The sequence below is a fragment of the Gymnoscopelus braueri genome (assembly GCF_963280865.1).
Source record: "Gymnoscopelus braueri genome assembly, chromosome: 24".
Lineage (NCBI taxonomy): Eukaryota > Metazoa > Chordata > Actinopteri > Myctophiformes > Myctophidae > Gymnoscopelus > Gymnoscopelus braueri.
In genome coordinates this window covers 20,668,237-20,689,715 of record NC_137626.1, presented here as the reverse complement: position 1 = coordinate 20,689,715, position 21,479 = coordinate 20,668,237, and the positions used below count along the sequence as shown (strand labels likewise).

The window sequence follows — 21,479 nt, the reverse complement described above, 5'->3', positions numbered from 1 at the left end:
AGAACGGCCGTTGCCATAGCTAATGAACCGGCTGACCCACACAAGTACCTGCATGACCGATGTGTCTAAATGCAGTACAGTGTAAATGAACAGTTGCCAGTAAGGAAGTGAAGGCATGAGAGAAGAAACAGGCTCTTGACATTCCACACATACACTCAGCTGCAGGCTCCTCTGCTGTTTCCTCTCCTCTCCTCTCCTCTCCTCTCCTCTCCTCTCCTCTCCTCTCCTCTCCTCTCCTCTCCTCTCCCCTCCCCTCCCCTCCTCTCCCCTCCTCTCCTCTCCTCTCCTCTCCTCTCCTCTCCTCTCCTCTCCTCTCCTCTCCCATCCTATCCTATCCCCATACATAGCTTCTATTTAATCTATCGGAGGCCTCTCCAGTCAGCCTTATAGCCACTTGGACTTTAACGTAATGCCACTTGAGTCTAGACAGTCTAGACTCTGACCGAATTCAGCAATGGGCGTCACTATGCCCCCTCCTCTTGTACATTAGAGGTCTTATTCAATGTTTAGATGTACTCGCAGGCGTACGTACGGCAGCAGCTGACTTAAATTAGGTGAAGTTAGCGTGTGGGTGTGTGTGTATGTGTGTGTTTGTTTCCGTGTGAGAGAGTAAATGAGAGTTTCGAGGTATTCTATGTGGTTGGGTACCTCACATGCCCCAGACCACCGGCTCATGAAACCAACGAATTATGACTCACACAGACGAGGCTGTGGTAATTTGGTGTGTTTGTGTGTGTGTGTATAGCACTCTGATTACATACAATCAATGGTAACACTACTACTAGGGTTTCTCCTAGGAAGATCGCCTGCAGCATTGGATTAAGACTCTGAACACAATCCTGCTGTCATCATCTTGTCATCGTGTTCACACAACTGCAGAGGCCATATTAAATCCCATAATTGTGGGTTAATATTTCTGTTTAATACGCTCATTGTGTCTCTGTGTGTGTCTGCTTATACTGCCTGTAAAGGATAGTGTCTACAGGGGCTGGGGGTTAGCATTCAGTCCCGTGGTAGGGACTCCCTCAGCCTGCTGGCTTTAAGGAAAGCTTACTTTATTTTTAAACTGTACATGTATTCCCAGCAGTCTGGTTGGTGCCATGTCATGGACATATCCTGTAAACATTCTGTTAGTTGCCATGTAAAAAGGAAAATATCCCTGGTGTTGCTGCTTCTTACGCACATCTACACCCACACCCACACACACCCTGCGTAAGCAGTCAACCCTTTAAAAAGACACAGCTAAGTTAAGGAGAACATCCAGTGGCAGATGATGCATTCAAGCATTGCTTCATGAAGTAACATTTAACCATGTCACTGGTCTTGTATTATTAAATAAAAGCTACAATCTGTTGGAGTTTTATGTCCTCGCCCGATAGAGAGAGCTAACCTGGGCCTACCGTGTGGGAAACCAAACATCTATACCGATCATTAGTCACGAGTAGGGGACCACACCTCTACTTAAATTTAACAAATATTATTAAATGAAATGAGATGAATGTGAATTGGATGAGGAAAGAGACTCAGGATGGGGGGACTGGGGGGTCAGTATCAGGACCTGACGGCCATGGTGGCTGTACTCGCCGGGGAGCGGTTGATCGTCTCTGCTCCTTTACTGCCCCATGGACTCCTACAGAAATAATGAATGACAAAAGGAGGAAGAGAGAGAATTGAGGACGAAGGAGGTGGTTGGGGTGGAGGAGAACGTTCGAAACCACGTTAAGCAGTACAAACAAGTACGTTGAACATGTATTTATACTGTTGCAACAAGGATTGGCTGTGAGATAAGTGAAGGCAGGTGTATTTGATAAGGTGCTTGTGAACGGGGAGTGGCGAGCTAAGTACAGGGTGGTCTCCACTCATGAGCTTGCGTTAATCACAACTTCATCAAGAGGGAATCCTCCCTTGGATAGGGGAGATAATGCACTTTTGAGCTTCAAGCAGGGCTACTTGTCAACCAGTAAGTGTTCAAACTACCCCACACCAGGGTCTAAATTTCTCAATGGAAGATTAGAGAGGAAAGACTACCTCCAACCACTGCAGATGTGCCTGTTGTATTGTATTAACACTATCTGTTCAAATGACATTTTTATTTCATAAAAATGTATGAATTGTGCTTAACCCATCCTACCCCTAAGTATTAGTAGTATTAGCTACACAAAGGTAACATGACCATATAGGAGACCACTTAAAACTAGATTTGAAGGCTGCGTAGCGCCCTGAAAATCTAGTCGTTTACAATTTAGGCATTTAGCAAACGCTCCAGAGTGACTTATGAAAGTGCACGGTTGGTGTAAACACCCTCGTCAAGCAACACGGTAGTGGTTGGTGCACAAACAAAGGAATTACAAAGGTGTGTATGCTATGACGATAGCAAGAGGGTAAGTGAGCTTCATCCTAAAGCACAAACATCCAACCGGGGGGCTTAGCCTTGCCAGTTTTGGCATGGGATGTATTCTACCAAGGTAAGTACAGTAGGTATTCTGTAGACAAGATAAGACCCCACAGTCAACAGAGCGACACTAATAGCCTGGACTTTATCACCAGACGACCTGCTTTTTTCAGCAATTAGGCCCTGGACATGCTGCACAGTAGGGGTCCTTTCAAGGGAATGTCATGGAAGCGGATTGCTGGCTGACTTGGTCAAAGGGTTGGGGGCTAATCTCCACCCACTGAGTAAAAATAAAATGGCTTGAATTGTGAGGGGGTTTTTTTCTCCTCACAATTGGGACTTTATATCTCAATTCAGAGTTTTTTTTCTCACGATTGCCTTTGTGAGAAAACTAGGAAATGATGTGGATCTCTGGATCCACATAGAAACGACGTGGACTTCGTGTGACCAGCCTGTGACATAACATCAGTCATCTGTGACGTCAGTCCTCTATGACGTATCTAATGACATGTCTCAGATGCTTTGACTTACATTATAAAATCAAAAATAAGTATAAATATAAAAAGAAGTATAAAACATAGGAAAATAAATATGTGCCGGTACTTCTGTCTACTGGCAGCGTGCCTACATAGTTTGGTGGTGATCAATCCATCGGTTTGCGAGGTTAGCTCTAGACAGACATACACACAGACCCTCTCATAGACGGTTAGCCTCTTGCAGAGCCATGCTGTAAAGAAGAAAGAATTCCATAAAGTCACAATTACAAGAAAAAAAGATATAACCATTTTGATTCAGTGGTGGAGATGGGCTTCCATTATATCTGTGGTAAAGAAATGTCATTTTTTACCACTCAGTAAATGTTTATCATGTTTAGGCTATTCAAAGAAAATATTAGCCCTAAATTTGCCGTGTCATGTCAGGTGATGAAGAAATGTGTACATTGTACATTAGACAGTAACAAAAAAGAAATGATGAAACCCAAATACTGGACATGAGCCAGATGGGATCTTTACTGATAGGGAGTCAAGTGAAAATAGATTATTTCTATTTAAGTGCCACACATCCCAGACAGACTAGCATAAATACCAGGCTTTAATGCGCCACTGATCCGCCCCAGAGTACATCCCGTACCCTCGGCAGCAAGCTTCAAGAAAACACCTTTGTCAATGAAGAGAGATTTGCGAAAGTGCCATCTGGACATGAGACTGTGAGCTCTCCCTAGCTCCCCCCCCCTACCAGACCCATCACTAGGCAGGGCATCATGTTTGAGCCTGTCCCTAGAAGACATGTATGTCATGCATGTACAAAAGACTGTCCAGAAAACTACATTTTAGACAAAATACGGCTCACTTTGTTAACCCTTTAAGACCTGAGGCGATTCTTTAAAAAAAATCTAAACATTTTTTTTTCACGTTTTTTCAAAAATAGCAGATCTACAAGTTCATAGCGCGGCACTCGGTGCCGCGCTATGAGCTTGTATATCTGCTATTTTTGAATAGCCAAAGACATCTAAAGTGACACAGATGCGTTCCAGGTATTAATGGGTTAAATAGTATATTGTGATGTAGATCACCACGTTAGAGTTCATTCCGATTTAGCAGTTTGCCTATGTCACATTATAATGAAATAAATAAAGCACCTATTAGGCATAGTGCATGTGATTGATTTTGCACCCAGAACAGAGCTTCCTTATAGTGGACCCATAGTCAGACGATTATCAGCTCAACGTGAGCGCGTTCCTGTGAAACCAGCATGCTGGCACACGTGAATAAGCGGTGGGCAGGGACTACAAGGAACGGGGGCTTGTCTGGATGCAGCCAATAAGAGGGCGCTATGTATGTATAGACGCTGTTGTCATACCGCCTGCTCGCAGAGCCGTAAGTAACGCCAGGGTTTGGAGCCCATAGCCTAGAGGGACAGTCACAATGTGATAAACTAATTGGTTGTCATGCAACTGCTGATTTGGTATAATCTATGAGTTGACACCAACTAGATTCATTAAACGGCTATTCATGTTGGGTTTATGCAACCCCTTCAAACGTGTCCCATAAAATACCATCTTTCCAAACAAAATGTAGCCCTACATTACAAATGGTCACAGTGGTTCTCAATTTGAAAAAGTTAAGTTTAGCTATCCTGGGGGGAACAACCAAAGTTTTACTGTCCCTCTGAGCTACAGTATGGGATATACTACATTATTATATGTAAGTAATGATGGTATTATGGTAGCCTACTACTGTTCTCCACAGAAAAAAATGGGGAGCCTTGAATCTGGATGCACATCCTTCTATTATTCATAATATCTGTCTATCCTCAGCAATGATAAGCTTTATCCCATCGTAATGATTACTGGTAAATATTAATATTTACTACAATGGCTTCATTTTATATTTTATAACAAAATGCCAGACGCCAGAGGGTTAACTGACCAAGAATGCAGTACACTATAACAGTGGTTCTCAAAGTGGGGTCCAGGGACTCTCAGGGTTCCTTGAGGGGGTTCTAAACTGACCCTTACAAGTCTGTAACTCTGACAGTATACAAATGGGTCCATTTGGTTCCGTTTCAAGGTGGGTCCTTGAAACGTAAAAGTTTGAGAACCACTGCACTAAAACATAGCGTTATATGGAAAGAGGACATGACAAGCTCCTGTTCATTTTTAGCTTTTTTTTTTTTTTTTGCTTTTTTATTTAGGTTGAGGTGCAGCTGTTTAGTGCAATTGTAACGTCACATTTGTGATGGGTTCAGGAACATGCACGAAACATGGACAACAGTTCTACACATTTTTCCTCGACCAAGTTTCTTGTCATTTTTCAGCTTGAGCTGCCCGCACCGGCGACTCAAACACCACTCGGTCGTACAAAAATGAAAGAAAAAAAAAAGAAAAAAAAAACTATACATCCTTGAAAACAACAACAACAACACTTCCCCCCCTGCCCCAAAAAAAGTCCAGATAATATGAGAGTCACTGCTGCTGAATCGATTCCTTATACAGTACAAGGCTGTGTGCCCACAACGGGCGAGAGACAGCGTTTTAGTGTTGAGGTAACAAATCCTCTTCTGTTCTCGCCTTGAGTGCCGACATCACAGTTAGTTCAAAACCTGGCAAAACCATAGATAAATATATACGCGCACACATGCACGTGGTGAAAGAATAAAAAAAAAGGCTTTAATATATATATCTATGGTTAGCAACCAGGCACTTGGCAGAGCTTAACTGGAAAACTGTAGTTCTGTACAAAGTCAAAAGCCTATAAACAGTCCTTTTTTTATGTCCTATTGATCTCTGGATATATTTTGTTTCATTTTTTACAGACCACTAGAACATCATAATTACATTGACAATCAACAAAATAAAGATGAAATGAGAAACAAGGATCCTAAATCTTTACCCAAAAAAAAACAAGAAAAAAAAATTCTCCCTGCATAAATATTGATGATCGTTCAAAGGTGAAGCGAGAGAGACCGCGTGTGTGGTGGGGGAAGGAACGGCATAGAAAAGAACACAGAGTTCCCGCCGTGAACATTGAGGCGTAGCTAATGTACATCTCGACTCCCCCTCTCCACCACCATCCCCTAACAGACATACACACTCGCACATAGGCACAAAACGGTCAGCTCGGGTCACCTTCCAATTCATTATCCACAGCTGTGAGAATAGTGATTAAAAAGGAAAGGAAGACCCAGAACCATCCGTTTCTTCTCTGCCTGCCATTCCAGATGGGTGTATGTGTGCGCGTCTCTCTCCCTCTTTTGTTTTGTATGGTCCCTCTACCATTAATACAAGTCTCTTCCTTTAGGAAAAAAAAGTGCTTGTTCCTAGTTTATACCTCTACAGCTAAGAGAGCAGGAGAAAAAAAATTATAATAATAATGAAAAAAATACTAAGGATAAGACAAGAAACGGACATGGAATAAAAAGGGGAGGGAGCGGGTGGGGGGGGGGGACCACAGCACGATTCCAAGTCACTGCAGGGTAGGTGGGGTGGGGTGGGGTTGGGGGTCAGTCTCGGACGACACTGACGGAGGCATGCAATGGTAGCCCCCCCCTCCCCCACCTTGTCAGAGTCGCTGGGGACCGGGGTTAGCTCCTTCCTCTCGTCAGTGATCCAGGGGCATTTACCCTCATAATCATCATCAACATCATCATCATCTTCACCACGGAGACAACTACAGAGACTGCTGCCGCCGCTGCCAACACGATTGTCCAAGCGAATTAAAAGCTGCAGAGAGAATGCACGCACGTCAGTGCCATGACTCCATTCAACCTCTCCAAATGTCAATTAAATTAAAAGGTGCAAAAAAAAAAGAGTTCTCTCTGATCGTGCTTTATTTTCTCTGGATTTTGTGTTTTTTTTTCTTGCATGTAGCATGTTCTCCGTGATTGTGGCATAATAATCGGTCAGTTCACAGTATGGCAAAAAAAAAGCTCCTTCGTCCTCCTCTTCTCCCCTCCCGTGGCAACCTCGGGGCGGGGGCAGGGAAAGAGGACATCGGGTTGGCGGGGGGGGGGGCATCTGCTCGCCCGCCACGGACCTTTACGCGGAGGTGCCCGTGTTCTGTGCGGAGGAGGGGGCGACCAGCGACGGCGCGTTGGCCGCGGGCGGGGGCTGGGCCGGGTTGACGGCGGCGATGGCGTTGGCGTTGGTTCCGGCGGTGGGCGAGCCGCCCGTCTGCACCTGGGCCTGGAACTGGGCCATCTGCTCCGGGCTGGCCAGCGTCTTCAGCAGGTTGTTCTCCTGCTCCAGCTGAGAGTTGCGCTCGATCAGCTCCTTGATTTGCTCCTTGAGCACCTCCACCTCCTCGCGCACGGCGTACATCAGGTGGCTCTTTACCAGGTCCTGGGGGGGGAAGTGGAGGGGGAGGGGGAGAGGGGAGGGAGAGGCACAGGTCAGCGCAGTTATATTTATCATATACGTATAGACCAGTGGTTCTCAAACTTTTTAATTTCAAGAACCCCCCTATAACTCTCGAGAGTTCTCAAATGGACCCAAAAGAGCACTTTGAGCACTCTCATTGTTATAGACCTGTAAGGGTCCATTTAGAACCCCCTAAAGGACCCCAATTTTGAGAACCACTGATATAGACAGTATGTACAGTATGGGGGGGCGCTACCCGGGTGTTCCAAGATGTACCGAAAGCTACAGGAAAGATGATCTTTGCCCTGTGGTGCTGTGAAACTCAATACTGGCTCAGAGATACGAGCACCAGAGAGAAAACACGCCACGCAGCACCCGCTACTAGGAGCCCTGAATTTGCAATGGAAATTATTTAACACAAAAGTCAGGAGCACCACTAGTCTATATTCTGACTCTGTCCATTACATGAAGGGAATGACCCATTTTACATACTTTTTATTATCAACTTATATCAATGCATTAACTTTTAAGAAACACCCACTACAAAGTGAATTGTGGGTAATGTCCCATCACAAGGACATTTTTGTTGATGATTTTCTTGTATGTTATTGTATGTCTTTAAATGTCTTGATCAAGACAAGCCCAACGGAAACAAGCCCTTAGGACTTTTTGTGTTATCCTTTTAGCATTATTGTATAATTGTACCTCTGATTGAATACTCTTATTGACAGTCTGCAAAATAGTACAATCAATTCACTTTCAATGCTTGCAACATTCCCATGGTGATGATGCCTCAGCATGCTGATTGAGTGAAGCAGGCCAGTCCCACTGTGGTCATCATAATAATCTGTGGTGGAAAGTAACTTAAGTACATTTACTCAAGTACTGTACTTAAGGAAAATGTTGACTTACTTTACTTGAGTTTTTCAATACTTTTACTTCTACTCCACTACATCTCTGAGGAAATTATTGTGCTTTAACTCCACTACAATTTTTTTTTTAAATTTTAGTTACGAATTACTTTTTAGATTTAGATTTTTATTACTAAACATACATTAACCTCTTTAAGTCTCTATATATTTTGGGCTATTCGAAAATAGCCGATCTACAAGCTCACAACGCGTCGCAGCGTTGTGAGCTTGTAGATCTGCCATTTTCAAAACATTTTCATTCATTTTCAAAAGTTGAAATGGGACATCCTGCATAATGAGTACTTTTACTTTTGGTGCTTTAAGAATATTTTGATGCCAATACTTTTGTACTTTTACTCAAGTACATTTTGAATATGGGACTTCAACTTGTAACAGAGCATATCTACATTGCAGTATTGATACTTTTACTCAAGTAAAACATAATGAGTACTTCTTCCATCACTGCTGTGCAACCCTCCTCGCCCAGGGATCCGCCCTCAAGCCGGTAAACTCATGAGGTACAAAATGTTCCCGCATCGGATGGGAGGAGCCAATCGGCGGCTTGGTCGCTTGCAGGGTTGCCATGTCCGCTTATTATAAGCGACTTGGGGCTTATTTTTCTGTTAGGTTGCTGGTTAGATGTGTTTTTTTGGGCTTGTTTCTAAAGTTATTTAAACCAGTGGTTCTTAAACATTGTCAAGTCAACGACCCCCAAATGAATATGTATTTGTCCACGGACCCCCCCATCTGAAAATATTGTTTTGCCAGGGACCCCCATACAAGATTTTTGTTGTTAAAATGTTTTGAAAATATTCCACATTTTTCACATTTGGTTCAAAATTTATTTTTGGTTTTGTTTAGAATAGCGGATCTACAAGCTCACATTGTAAGCTTGTAGATCGGCTTCTTTAAAATAGCCAATGTATATGTGTTTAAATTGCGAAGGGCTCTCTTCTTTTGGACTTGTTTTCATAGACGTGGTTACTTATCTCTCTCACAATACCTGGCAACGCTGGTCGCTTGCCTAGCAACCGAGGGAGAGAGGACAGTCAGTGTGCGTGTAATGTGTGTTTACGACTTTTAATACTGTATATTTGCTCTTGAGCCGAATATACAAATCTCACCAATGATCAGTCCATTTAAGTGTACATACATCGGAACGAAAATGGAGATGATCATGGATTAATTATAGATAGAATATATAGATCAATAGAGAAACAATAGGTGTCTATGTGTGGACTTTTAGACCCCGGCCCACGTCTTCCTTTACAAACAAAGCCCGGGGTCAATCGGTCCAAAAACGATGACAGCTTCCAAATAAGACCATTTGCATGCAGTCCTATATTTGCTGTCATAAAATTAACGCGACGTCACGCTGCTTTTGCCTACCGCTATAAAATAACGACCAGTTCAAATCAATAAAGCAGGCCTGTAACCAATTCCGTTGTTAAAGTAAATTAGGCTATTTCATACAAAGTAATAGCCTAATTTTCCTGCTTTTGGACTAGCTCTGGTTCAAAGCTTCGCTAACGCTCTGTTAGAAGCGACTGAAAATTCCACTACCGTGCGAGTTCTCCAACTGTAGCAAAAATGAATGAAACGATTTCGCTACTCATCAAAGCAAAGGCTGTTTTGTCATGTTGAGAGTCTATTCTCCAGGGTGGGAGACGTCTTAGGACCCCACCTTCTCTGTATAATACACGTTTTGGGCCAGAAGATAAAATATGTCCGCCGGGACGGACGTTATCTTATTTACTCCACTGCGTCCTCTACACTACAGATATGGTCGATGGTAAATTATATTGAGCGTTTATTTTGTACTTAAGTTGGAGAACTCGCACGGCAGTGGTATTTTCACAGTCTGTGGGAATGGCAGCGCGCCTGGCAGAGCGTTAGAGATAGCTCACTAACGCTATGGACCAGAGCTGCTTTTGGACCACACAAAGTGTCACATAAAGCGTGCAGTTTTCATTCATTCGTCCATTCTCCTCTGGGTTGAGGCACCGAGAGCCGGGTTGCCATGTCCGCTTATTATACGCGACTTTGGGCTTGTTTTTCCTGTAAAGTTGCTTGTAAATATTGCATGTCAAATTTATGTATTCACAGAAGATTTTTTTTCCCCCAAATATATTCCAAATATTATTTAACTTTCTTTTCCAGATCTTTAAAAAAAATAGCAGATCTACAAGCTGTGAGATGTGAGCTTCTATTTTCAAATAGCCAACAGCTATTTTCAAATAGCCAATGTACTAGGTATAAAGTGCTCATGTAGCCTCTTTCAGGCTTGTTTTCACAGACCTGGTTGCTTATTTCTCTCACACAATCTGGCAACACTGTAAGCATACTGGTAAAGCATTTAGTTACATAACCCAGTCAGACAGCACAGTAGGCGCAGGCTGCAGTGTTGCCATGTCCGCTTATTATAAGCGAGTGGGCTTGTTTTTCTGTAAAGTTGCTTGTAAATATTGGTTAGTTGCGGGTTGGCTTGTTTCTAAAATGTAGTTGCTTATTTGGGCTTGTTTCTAAAGTGTAGTTGTTTATTTGGGCTTGCTTCTATAGTGCAGTTTCTTATTTGGGCTTCTTTCTTGTTGCTTATTTGGGCTTGTTTCTAAAGTGATTGATTGATTGAATACTTTATTAACAGTTTGCAAAGACAAGCACAGGGAAGTACAGTTCAATACAGGGTCTGTTAAGATGATTTTAAACCCAAGAAAGCACTATGGCTTGTTTCCATTGGAGTCCTTTGTACTCAATTCATCGAAGACCAAGTGTAGTTGCTTATTTGGGCTTGTTTCTAAAGTGTAGTTGTTTATTTGGCCTTGTTTCTAAAGTGTAGTTGCTTATTTGGGCTTGTTTCTAAAGTGTAGTTGCTTATTTGGGCTTGTTTCTTAAGTGTAGCTGCTTATTTAGGCTTGTTTCTAAAGTGTAGTTGCTTATTTGGGCTTGTTTCTAAAGTGTAGTTGCTTATTTGGGCTTGTTTCTTAAGTGTAGTTGCTTATTTGGGCTTGCTTCTAAAGTGTCGTTGTTTATTTGGGCTTGTTTCTAAAGTGTAGTTGCTTATTTGGGCTTGCTTCTAAAGTGCAGTTGTTTATTTGGGCTTGTTTCTAAAGTGTAGTTGCTTATTTGAGATTGTTTCTAAATTGTAGTTGCTTATTTGGGCTTGTTTCTACTTTGCTTATTTGGGCCTGTTTCCTAATGTTGTTTAAACCAGTGGTTCTTAAACATGGTTCCCCGCCCCTTCTGAAAATATTGTGTGCCCCCCCCCCTCCCCGCACACACAAGAATGTTAAAATGTTTCAAAACTATTCCAAAATTTAAAAAAAAAATCCCCCACGTTTTTTGTGTGTGGAAAATAGCAGATCTACAAGCTCACAACGCGTCACATTGCGACACGTTATGAGCTTGTAGATCTGCTATTTTTAAATAGCCCTTAGCCTAGTCACTTCTTTTTGGCTTGTTTTTTGGTGTTATCCTTTTAACTGTACCCTGTGCTGTTTTGCATTTCTGCCTAATAAATTATTCAATCAATCAATTCATAGATCTGGTTGCTTATTTTTATCGCACAATCTGGCAACACTGGCAGGCTGCATAGCAGCCTGTTTACAAACACAAGAGGAGAAAGAAGAATATTAGAACATCTGATATATAGAACATCTGATCTTACCATGGCTTGTTCGATCTTGTTATCTATGGCCACCACACTTGTACCCGAAGAGCTGGAAAACAAACAATAAAAGTACATTAAATATTAAAAATTAAAACATTTAAGTGGAGAAAAAAAAGGCGAAAAGGATACATTAAGGGTATACAGGATACATTAAATACGCTTCAAATTCCCCCAATGAGAGAATGTGCCAACAACCCTAGAACACTCTTCACCATTGGAATATATTATGTCAACCTTCCTGGAAGTGTCGACTAGCCTATATTTGATTAAAATGCAAAGTGTGATGTTTGCTCATGTAAATGTTTGAACCTGGAACCTCTGAGTTAATTATTTACTGTTTTAAAAATATATATATATTGAAAAATATTTTTAAAATGTATTGTTTTTTTCTCCAAAGATTATTTTTATTAATCTTTGGATAAAAAAACATAATGGTCAGTCTTGACACATGAGGGACACATTCAAAACGAAATCAATGACACTTGGCCATCCATATTCGATTACAAACTTGTCTAATAATAATAATCACCGACATATTTTTATGACTGATGGCTGGCCAGTCATAATAATACACAACAAAAGCAAAAGAAACGCCAGATTAAGATATTAAAGCTCTTTGATGGCGATGAAGGAATGAATGAGCCAGCGTTTCTCATTCATTCAGGACACAACGTTCATCTAAGAAGCCACTGTTTCCCAAACAATGGGTCGGGGGACCCATTTGAGGGTCACGGAACCATTTTTATGGGGTCACGACCAGTAAATATCCATTTTTTTTCGTTTCCTACAATTTTCTAATTATTTCTATCACATTTCTATTTCTTAAAATCTATCTAAAAATGTTTCAATTTTTTTTCCCCAAAAGAATGTTTCAAAATAAATGTATAAAATCAAAGAAATTGCATATTTTAAGTAGTTACAATAGCAGATAGATCGGCAATTTTCACTGGTCTGGGTCCCGAGAATAAATCAAATTTCTCGAGCTAAAAGATTAGGAACCACTTGATCTAAAGCGGACCATTGCATAACCAATAAAACACCGATCTGCATGTTTTTTCTGCGTGATTTTGTAGGTTATATACACCGTATTGACCACTTATAATAAGCCGACATGGCGACAACACTGGTTTACCTATTGTCATTAACCCTGAGCGCCGCACTGCTCAGCGCCGAGGACAGGAACGAGATGGACAGGTTCCTCAGTTGACACACGCCGAGGTCCATCGCTACTGCGTAACACTGGGAATTCATTCTATCCTACACAGTGTCCTCCAGGGCTCGACCAAGGCAACTCTCCCAGGCAGTAGAAAACAAAAAAAATATATCCGGGGGGTGATATAAAAGTAGAAAAATAGAGCATTCTATATATTATGTGGGTTTAAAAGGGGTGGATGGCAGCTAAGCAGGCTCTCCGGGCGATGCAGGGCGATCGCAGCCGGGACGGGACAGCTTAGCTGCTGCAGCACCCAAAGCCTCTCAGATCAGCACAAAGACTGAAGCCGTGTGTCTGTGTGGAGCGGCGTTCAGCTCAGCCGCTGCATAATGTATGCATGAGGGTGCATAATGTATGCATGAGCCCGCAGCGCCACCAACAGCGCGAGGCGTGTTGCATAATCTATGCCCCCCGATTGTTTCTCAACGTCTGGTCCGGGGCCCACACCAGGGTCGTCTGTCACCCCGAGACTGTAGCAGTAGTTAGTATGCTACAAATAACCTCTCAAGAACAGATTCCGAGCTCCGGGGGGGAAATAAAATAAAATAATAATAATAATAATAATAATAATAATAATAATAATAATAATAATATAATAACTCTATGTTACCAGTGGTGGAAAGTAACTAAGTACATTTACTTAAGTACTGTACTTAAGTACAATTTTGAGGTATTTGTACTTTACTTGAGTGTTTCCAATTTCCAATACTTTTACTTCTACTCCACTACATCTCAGAGGCAAATATTGTACTTTTACTCCACTACATTTACTTGAAAACTTTAGTTACTAGTTACTTTTCAGATATAAATGAAACATACATTAACCACTTTAAACCTATTTTATACCTAGGCTATTTGAAAATAGCAGATCTACAAGCTCACAACGCGTCGCATCGCGACGCGTTGTGAGCTTGTAGATCGGCTATTTTCAAATATTTAGTACTTTTACTTTTGGTACTTTAAGTACATTTTGATGCCAATACTTTTGTACTTTTACTCAAGTAAATTTTTAATTCTGGACTTTTACTTGTAACAGAGTATTTTTATATTGCAGTATTGGTACTTTTACTTAAGTAAAGAATTTGAGTACTTTTTCCACCACTGCAAATAACCTCTCAAGAACAGATTCCGAGCTCCGGGGGAAAAAATAAATAAAATAACATAATAATAATAATAATAATAATAATAATAATAATAATAATAATAATAATATAATAACTCTATGTTACAGACACGTAAGGTTCCATTTGGATCCCCTGATGGTCCCCGAACCATACGTTGAGAACCAGTAGCGCAGCGCCAAGGCGCAGCCGATTGGCGCGCAACTACATCATTTCATAATCTATGCAACATGGCCCCTCCCTGATGTATAAAATACACCCACACAGACACACAGCGCGGGAGATAAAAGGATGGGAACTTGTACGGAAACTAAAACGCCAGACGGGAGACTTTGTTCCTTTTTTTTGCTGTAAAGAAGGTGCTTTTGGCGATTTTCAACATGAAATGCCTGCACTAACAGGAGTGACGTGTGCGATGTTTATGGGCAAACGTATTAAAGTTCTTCTAGACCCCTGGTTGTCTTTGCATAACGTGTTATCTTGTGCAGCTGTATTTAGGAGAGAGAGTACAGGCTGTACAATAAAAAAAGTCTGCGGCGTGTGTCTGTTCAGTTTAGACAGCCTGCTGAGTGAAACAATGCTTCCACCTATCGGTTAGAATTTACAGTGTGCCTCAGGACTCAACTGCCACAGTACAAAACATGTCCCAATATACAGGGTTTTCTTTTTCTTTTTAATAAATAAATATGTGAAACATCATAATACAAAAAGGTGGCCTATTGATCATAGTAAAGAATTGACTGATATATTCTGTGTTCAAAATGAAAGTTTTGTATGTTTATATTTTCAAATAGGAGTAGTTGGAGTATGATTGTACTGGAAATATGTCATTTGGACTGACTGTAGGCTACTTATGTTGGTAACAAGTCAAGATTGGAAAAAAGGGGGAAATACAAATTAAAGAAAGACTATTAGGCTGTTAGGCTATTTCTTGTCTGAACTGATTGTTAGACAATGGGTGATCCATCATCCATCATCATCCATCATTTTATGTATCATAAAATGGAACAAAACCACCAAGTGATGTTTTTGACAGATAAACAGAGGCTGGAGGTTTATTGATCTTGAGCACACGAGAAACTGGAAAGTGTGTCAGAAACACTGAGCAGAACTCACTATAAAGCCTGGCTCCTTTGTCTTGTTGAGCGAGCAGGGAACACTGTGTTCTCATCAGGCCTCATAAACAACACGACGATCCCACGCCTCTGTCAACGTTTCGGTTATTGATGGTTTTGTTCATAACAAATAATTAAGTTAAATGGGCCAAAAAACCCAAAACATGATTGAGGTTTTTTTGTTGTAGATTTTTTTATTCTTCACTGCTGCATGATTTTGACCAACAAGTGTGCAACTATTTGAAGAGAAAATGCACGCCTGTTTACATAATGGGTTGACCAGACCAAGTAAATAAGCCCACAGATGCTGTTTGAAAGACAGTGGGAAGACAGGCTTGCAGGGTCTTTCACTCGGTCTGTTACATAACCAGCCTTGGCTTCTTTTGTTCTACGCATTGACGGAAGTGTGTGCAAAAGCTCTGCTCAAGGATGGGATTTGTACATTTCTTTTCACATAGCTCTCGTGTAACCCTGTTGATTTCGCATTGGTCAATTTCCTGCATTCCTCGTTGCTTCCCTGTTTACCCTTTTATCAGGTATTATGACCTTGAACCCTTCGTCGGACAGGACGATAACAGGGAGATCCTGTTGACACGGGGCTTAGGTAGTCGCGTCGTGTATGTCCAGCGACCTTTCAGGGCTCACCTGTTCCTCTCTAAGCATCATAAGGCTGTTATATCTGTCTATAAGGCTGTTATATCTGGCCTTTATAGAAACCACGCAACGCTGGCCACTAGGACAGGGTCTTCTATGGAGGGTGGGCTTTTTCTAAAGCTTATGCTTGAGATTTACTTGGATTTGCTGGGATAGAGTGATTCGCCACAGTAAGTCACTTGTTTTGTGACTAGTTTCTCCTGTCCCCAGGGAGGCATTATAAAGACTCAATGTGTCAGGACTCAATGCTTGTGTCAAAATACAATGAAATACTTTGACTGGGAAATTGGGGAAAAATTAAAGAAAACTGATATTTAGTGTATTGTTGGAATGATGACCTCTTTTAAGTTGTAGACCAGACATAATGAATGCATAACTGACTGCCACACATGGGCTATTGACTTAGGCAAACTGGAGTCTATGGATGGCCTAAATCTTTTGGGGTTGGGGTGGGGGAGGGGGGGAGGGGGGTCAGATGGGGTGGTTGAATCTGACCGAGTTGGGACGTGTGACCCAATGCTTATCTATCTATGGCAGGGAATATAATGAAAGGGGAGCAGCCAAACACACTTTGCACACTCGCCCGTGATAATGCACACGCAGGCGAGAACATCGTGTCCTCGCCTGCACTGGCATTGCCCTCAGGGAGGCTGAGATAGAGTAAGGAATATTCTGTACATGCACACAGGTCCAGCACCCTCGGGTAGAGGTGGGTGGCAGCTCTGGATTCCATGCATTGATTTTAGGTTAGATATGAGAACCACAGGAGTTGGGACAGGTGGCCTTCCTATACATATGCTTGTACAACACTTCCCATTGGATGAACACCATTGTACATCGTGTTCCATATACATGACACCACAAACACTGGCCACTACAAGCAGAAGATGAAGACACAACAATAAAAACAATCCCCAAGATAAACGACTACGGTACTGTTGCAGATTAACGCCTTTGCACAACCTACTGTAACCCCACCCAGCCCTACTACTCCACATCCCACGGCAGCACCCCAGATCCCAAATCAGACAACAACCTCCCCACCCACCCTCCCTTGCAATCATCGTTACCTCTTCAGATGTTTGTCCAGGTCAAAGAAGAGCACTTTGAGGGTCATGGTGTTCCTCCTGCCCTGCTCTGCACCTCCGGCCCCCGATAGCCCTGCCTCTCTCATTGATCCCGCGTATCTCCGGCTAAGCTCGCAATCCGATCGAACAGCGGAGACCCCCACTCTACCCCCAAAAAACACCCTACCACCACAACAAACACCACCCCCAAACCTTACCCTCCTTCTCCCCTGTCTTGACCTGCGCTCTGCGCCCTTCGACCCTGACCCCCCCCTCCCTTGCTCCTCTCTCTCGGCTGAAGGACCCTCACTGAGCACAGTCCGACCAACAATGGGGTCATGGGTGGGTATGGGGAGTGGGAGTCTTGTGTACATGCGGCGCGGGCACGCGCGTTAGTAGTAAGTGTAAGTCCTTACGTTGCGCCCTCTCTGCCTATATGATATGTAGGCTCTCCGGCGATTGGATGCGTCGGGGTCGAGACAGGCGGCTGAGTACTGATGTCACTGCTAGCCCCCCCCCCCTCTTCCCCACAGCCGCCGCCATCACTACCCTGGTTATGTAAACTGTCAGTAGAGATTAGGGTGATTCGTCCAATGGGATGAGCCGTTTACAACCACACACCCCGTTGTAGAACACGCGTATGGCCGCCTAAAAGACCCACCCCTTTGATCTTAATCCTATCGCTTCTACTTTCGGTAGTCTCTTTCTTTCTTTCCTGTGATAACATCTATAGTTTTTTACTTTTGAGGGTGCATGCCGGGCGGGGGTGGGGGGTCTAGGTGTGGTGGATTGTTCTTTTGGTGAAGGGTACAGAGCAAAAAATACAGAGGATATACAGTATTTACCCCCACGCCATCACCCACTCACAACTGTATTAATAACTCTATTTACTGCATGGCTCCTATACCGGGTGTCTTTTAAGCATCCTTTAGCCGAGAGAGAATCCATGTATTGGACCAAATGCTGAGCTGGTAGCCTGCCTGTCAATTCTCATCAAAGTGTGCACGCTGGAGACATACATACTTTATACACAGAGAAACAGGCAAACGCCCCCCGCCCCCCCCCCCCCACACACACCCACGGGAACAGCATGGTACTCCACTGCTCACGTGTACCACCATGCTGAAGTGGAACGCGCTACTGTGCAGGCATGCGCAAAGCCACCCGTACACACGGGTATCACTCTCAACAAAAGGCGATCAAAACAAGAGTGCAGGCTGGCCATCAGGTCAGACAAAAGAGCCAACGTGCACCTCCGTGCACTCAAACACACACACACACTGTACCCGAAAGGTGGAAAAAGAGCAGTGGCAATTACCGTCTGTAGCTTCTGTAGAGAACAAAAGAGAGAGAGAGGGGAACCGGTCTTTTCCAACGAGGCTGCGCGGTCCAAGATGGCGGGCGGACATCACGAGGGGGCGGCTAGCCGGCTAGACAAAATGGCGGCCAGCGTGTACGGAGGCGGCTGTGTAGTTCGTATTCGCCTCACTGTACATGTTGTAATGTAAACTGATGTGGCTCATCCACATAAAAACAAGTGACCTCGTTAGGTGAAGGTCAAATGCTTTGTCCCTGTAACTGTATCCTGTACCCTGTAAGTGAGCAAATACAACAACTGCAGTCAAAGGGAAAGTGACGGTTGGTGACAGTACAGACTGTAAAACCTTGTCACTCATTAAAACCCGCAGTGTCAATATGAAACCATTAAATTTTCAAATGTCACTTGAAATTAAGCTTTCAATATTTACTTGAATTTAGTTAATGTATTTAAGAGAAATCTTGGGTGGACAGCTCTTCATTGGATCAAAACCATTCTATCCACGTGTGCGTACTGTATACTGTGTCCTGGAGACTGTTTTACTTTCAGCCAATCATTGACGGTGCAGGGTATCCCAACTCATCCAATCACAAGAAACTGTGAGGCCACATGACATCATAGAGGGTCTGAAGTGGGATGCTCTCATTCATTATGAATCCACTGCTATCCAAAGCTGCTCTCTGTGTGTGTGTGTGTGTGTGTGTGTGTGTGTGTGTGTGTGTGTGTGTGTGTGTGTGTGTGTGTGTGTGTGTGTGTGTGTGTGTGTGTGTGTGTGTGTGTGTGTCTGTCTGTCTGTCTCTGTCTGTCCTACACAGGGCTGACCTATTTGTTATCTAACCATTGTTTAAGCACATATACTGATGTGTATGATTGCTGCATGAGCACTTTTGTGTGACTGTATTAATATTATTAATTCTTTATTATTATTATTACTTTATTATTAACTTGGCAGCAGAAATGCCAGCAGAAGATCAAAATATGAAGTTCTCCAGAATTGAATTAGCCACATACCTACTAATCTTTAAGACAGATATTTAGGTAAAGTTACACAAGGGCGACCATATAGAACTTTAATTGTTAAAGTGCCATGCACTAGTTTTGCATAAAGACGTTGAAGCCAGTTACCGTTTAACTTTACCGCACGCTGACTCATCATCAACACGCCAAACGTAACCTGTATTTACCCAACAGTGTTACAAGGCCCCCCCTCGTTAATGACTGATCTCTGCTCCCTGATTAGTCTATGATCACGGCAAAAGAAAAACAATTGAGGTAATACTCTTAAGCATGACTCATAACTCTCCCTGGGGCTGCCGCTGTTCAACAATCAATCGGCATTCCACGCTTTGTACAGTATGTCACCTACGCATGTCTGCGTTACAGTCTATTACACAAGACGTCGGTGCGAAAATCATTACCGAGACACTGATCATTTTGTGTGATCGGGTGGAACTTTTCTTCTTGCAAAAAAAAAAAAAGCCCTGAGGCTCTGAGGGGAACCAGTCTTGACTGAAAGAAATAATTTGTCAGCCACAGCTAGAGGAAATGTTCCTGTGCTTGCTGTCAATCAGCTGACGCCTCTCTGGCTATTCGTTTTAGAGCTCGGGCCCCTCGTTAGTGACGCTTGGATGAGTTCAACTTGTTTTCTCTGAGAACCTCTCCCTCTCTCTCTCTCTCTCTCTCTCTGGTTGGTGTGAGGTTAAGTGGCGATGAACGCGACACAAAATGGCGATTGCTGTCACTCTTGCCACACCCCAGCGCACACGCAGGAAGCTTATGTAAGGTGGACAGGGGTCACTATGCACTACACTGTGCTGCAGCCATGCAGCGCGGGCACTGATGCTCCATGGATGCAACAAGAAACAGACATCATGAATGTGGATTATGCTTAGAAATGTTTATTCAATCTTAAAAGGAGTAGTTCACCCCAAAAATGACTTATTTTCTATCAATTACACACCCCGTGATGCCTTGAATTCATGGAGATGTTTTAGTTTTTGTCGCATTCCTAAGCCAATAATTCGATGACTGGCAATTTAAATGAAAACCATGGAGATGTTCAATCTAAATCTTGTTCTTATAACAATTGTTCTTATGTGAGAATAATCCCTGACTGTGTATTTCTCTGCTAAATCCGCTTAAGTTTCTCTTTAAACTTTGTTCCCAAAATGACTTATCTATCATTACAAAAAGTATTGGTGCTATAGTATTTTGTACAAAAATGATTATTACCGATATCTCTTTTTCTAATTTAGCTCCAAAAGGACAAACTTCAAGTGTGATATTTTCATCCAAAATTGATATACAGTATACGTAGTTTTATGGAGGACAATAAGCAGTTGTGTATTACTACTGTATCTCAAAAACACGGCCCATTTGGGAGAGCTAAGATGAGGGGCTCATCTTCGTAGGCGTCATCTTCTACACACCACCAAAGCAAACTTGGCGTAATGTGTCATGATGCCTCATCACACGGTGCACTTCACATATCCACAACATTATCATGCATTTGAATGTGAGTCACAGCCCTCTCGACCTTTCTGCGAGGGCTTCTCTAAAGATCGCTTTCCCCAAAAGGTTATGTAACCTAAACACAGCCTCTGAGAAGAAAGAAGACACCCTTGAGGATGTGAAGACATGAGGAGGAGGAGGAAGAGGAAGATAAGAACCAGATCCCAAGTGGTTCTGTGCTCCTCCTGCAAAGCCTGGGATCGATACAGCACTTTGACGTGTGCTACACAAGAGTCTCAGAGAAGCTAGGGTTCCTCCACACACCCTCATCCGCCTTTGTTTTAACCCATTAAGACGCGGAACGCATCTGTGTCATTTTTTTGTTTGAGCCAAAAAGCATTATTTTACACTTTGGCTATTCAAAAATAGCAGATCTACAAGCTCGTAGCGCGGCACCGCGCTACGAGCTTGTAGATCTGCTATTTTTGAGAAATCGTGAAAATTGGTGCAAATCTTTGAATATACATTTCTTCAAGCGAACATTTGTAACTCAAATCTTTGCTTCTGGTGGTCCCTGGAACAAAACATTTGGACATGGGGGTCCTTGGCCAAATACATATCATTTTGGGGTCCTTGACATGAAAACGTTTGAGAACCACTGATATAGAAACATACGTTTTTCAGAATACTGTTGGGATTTAGAAGACATTTG

General features: G+C 42.7%; 1 protein-coding gene across 3 annotated transcripts in view; it reads right to left on the bottom strand.

Moving 5' to 3' along the window:
• Nucleotides 1-5,044: 5,044 nt before the first annotated feature.
• The window catches only part of LOC308080858 (TSC22 domain family protein 1-like), a 40,804-nt gene continuing 24,369 nt past the window's right edge, over nt 5,045-21,479 (bottom strand). For 2 of the 3 annotated variants that reach the window (XM_080422901.1, XM_080422902.1), the window contains 2 exons: nt 11,826-11,877; nt 5,045-7,232 (listed from right to left, as the gene is read on the bottom strand). In XM_080422901.1, coding sequence (XP_080279027.1) covers nt 6,930-7,232; nt 11,826-11,877 — 355 coding nt within the window. In that variant the 3' untranslated portion in view covers nt 5,045-6,929. Of the gene's footprint in view, nt 7,233-11,825; nt 11,878-12,960; nt 13,292-21,479 lie in introns of those variants that run through there. The other variant, XM_080422903.1, reaches the window with a different exon arrangement.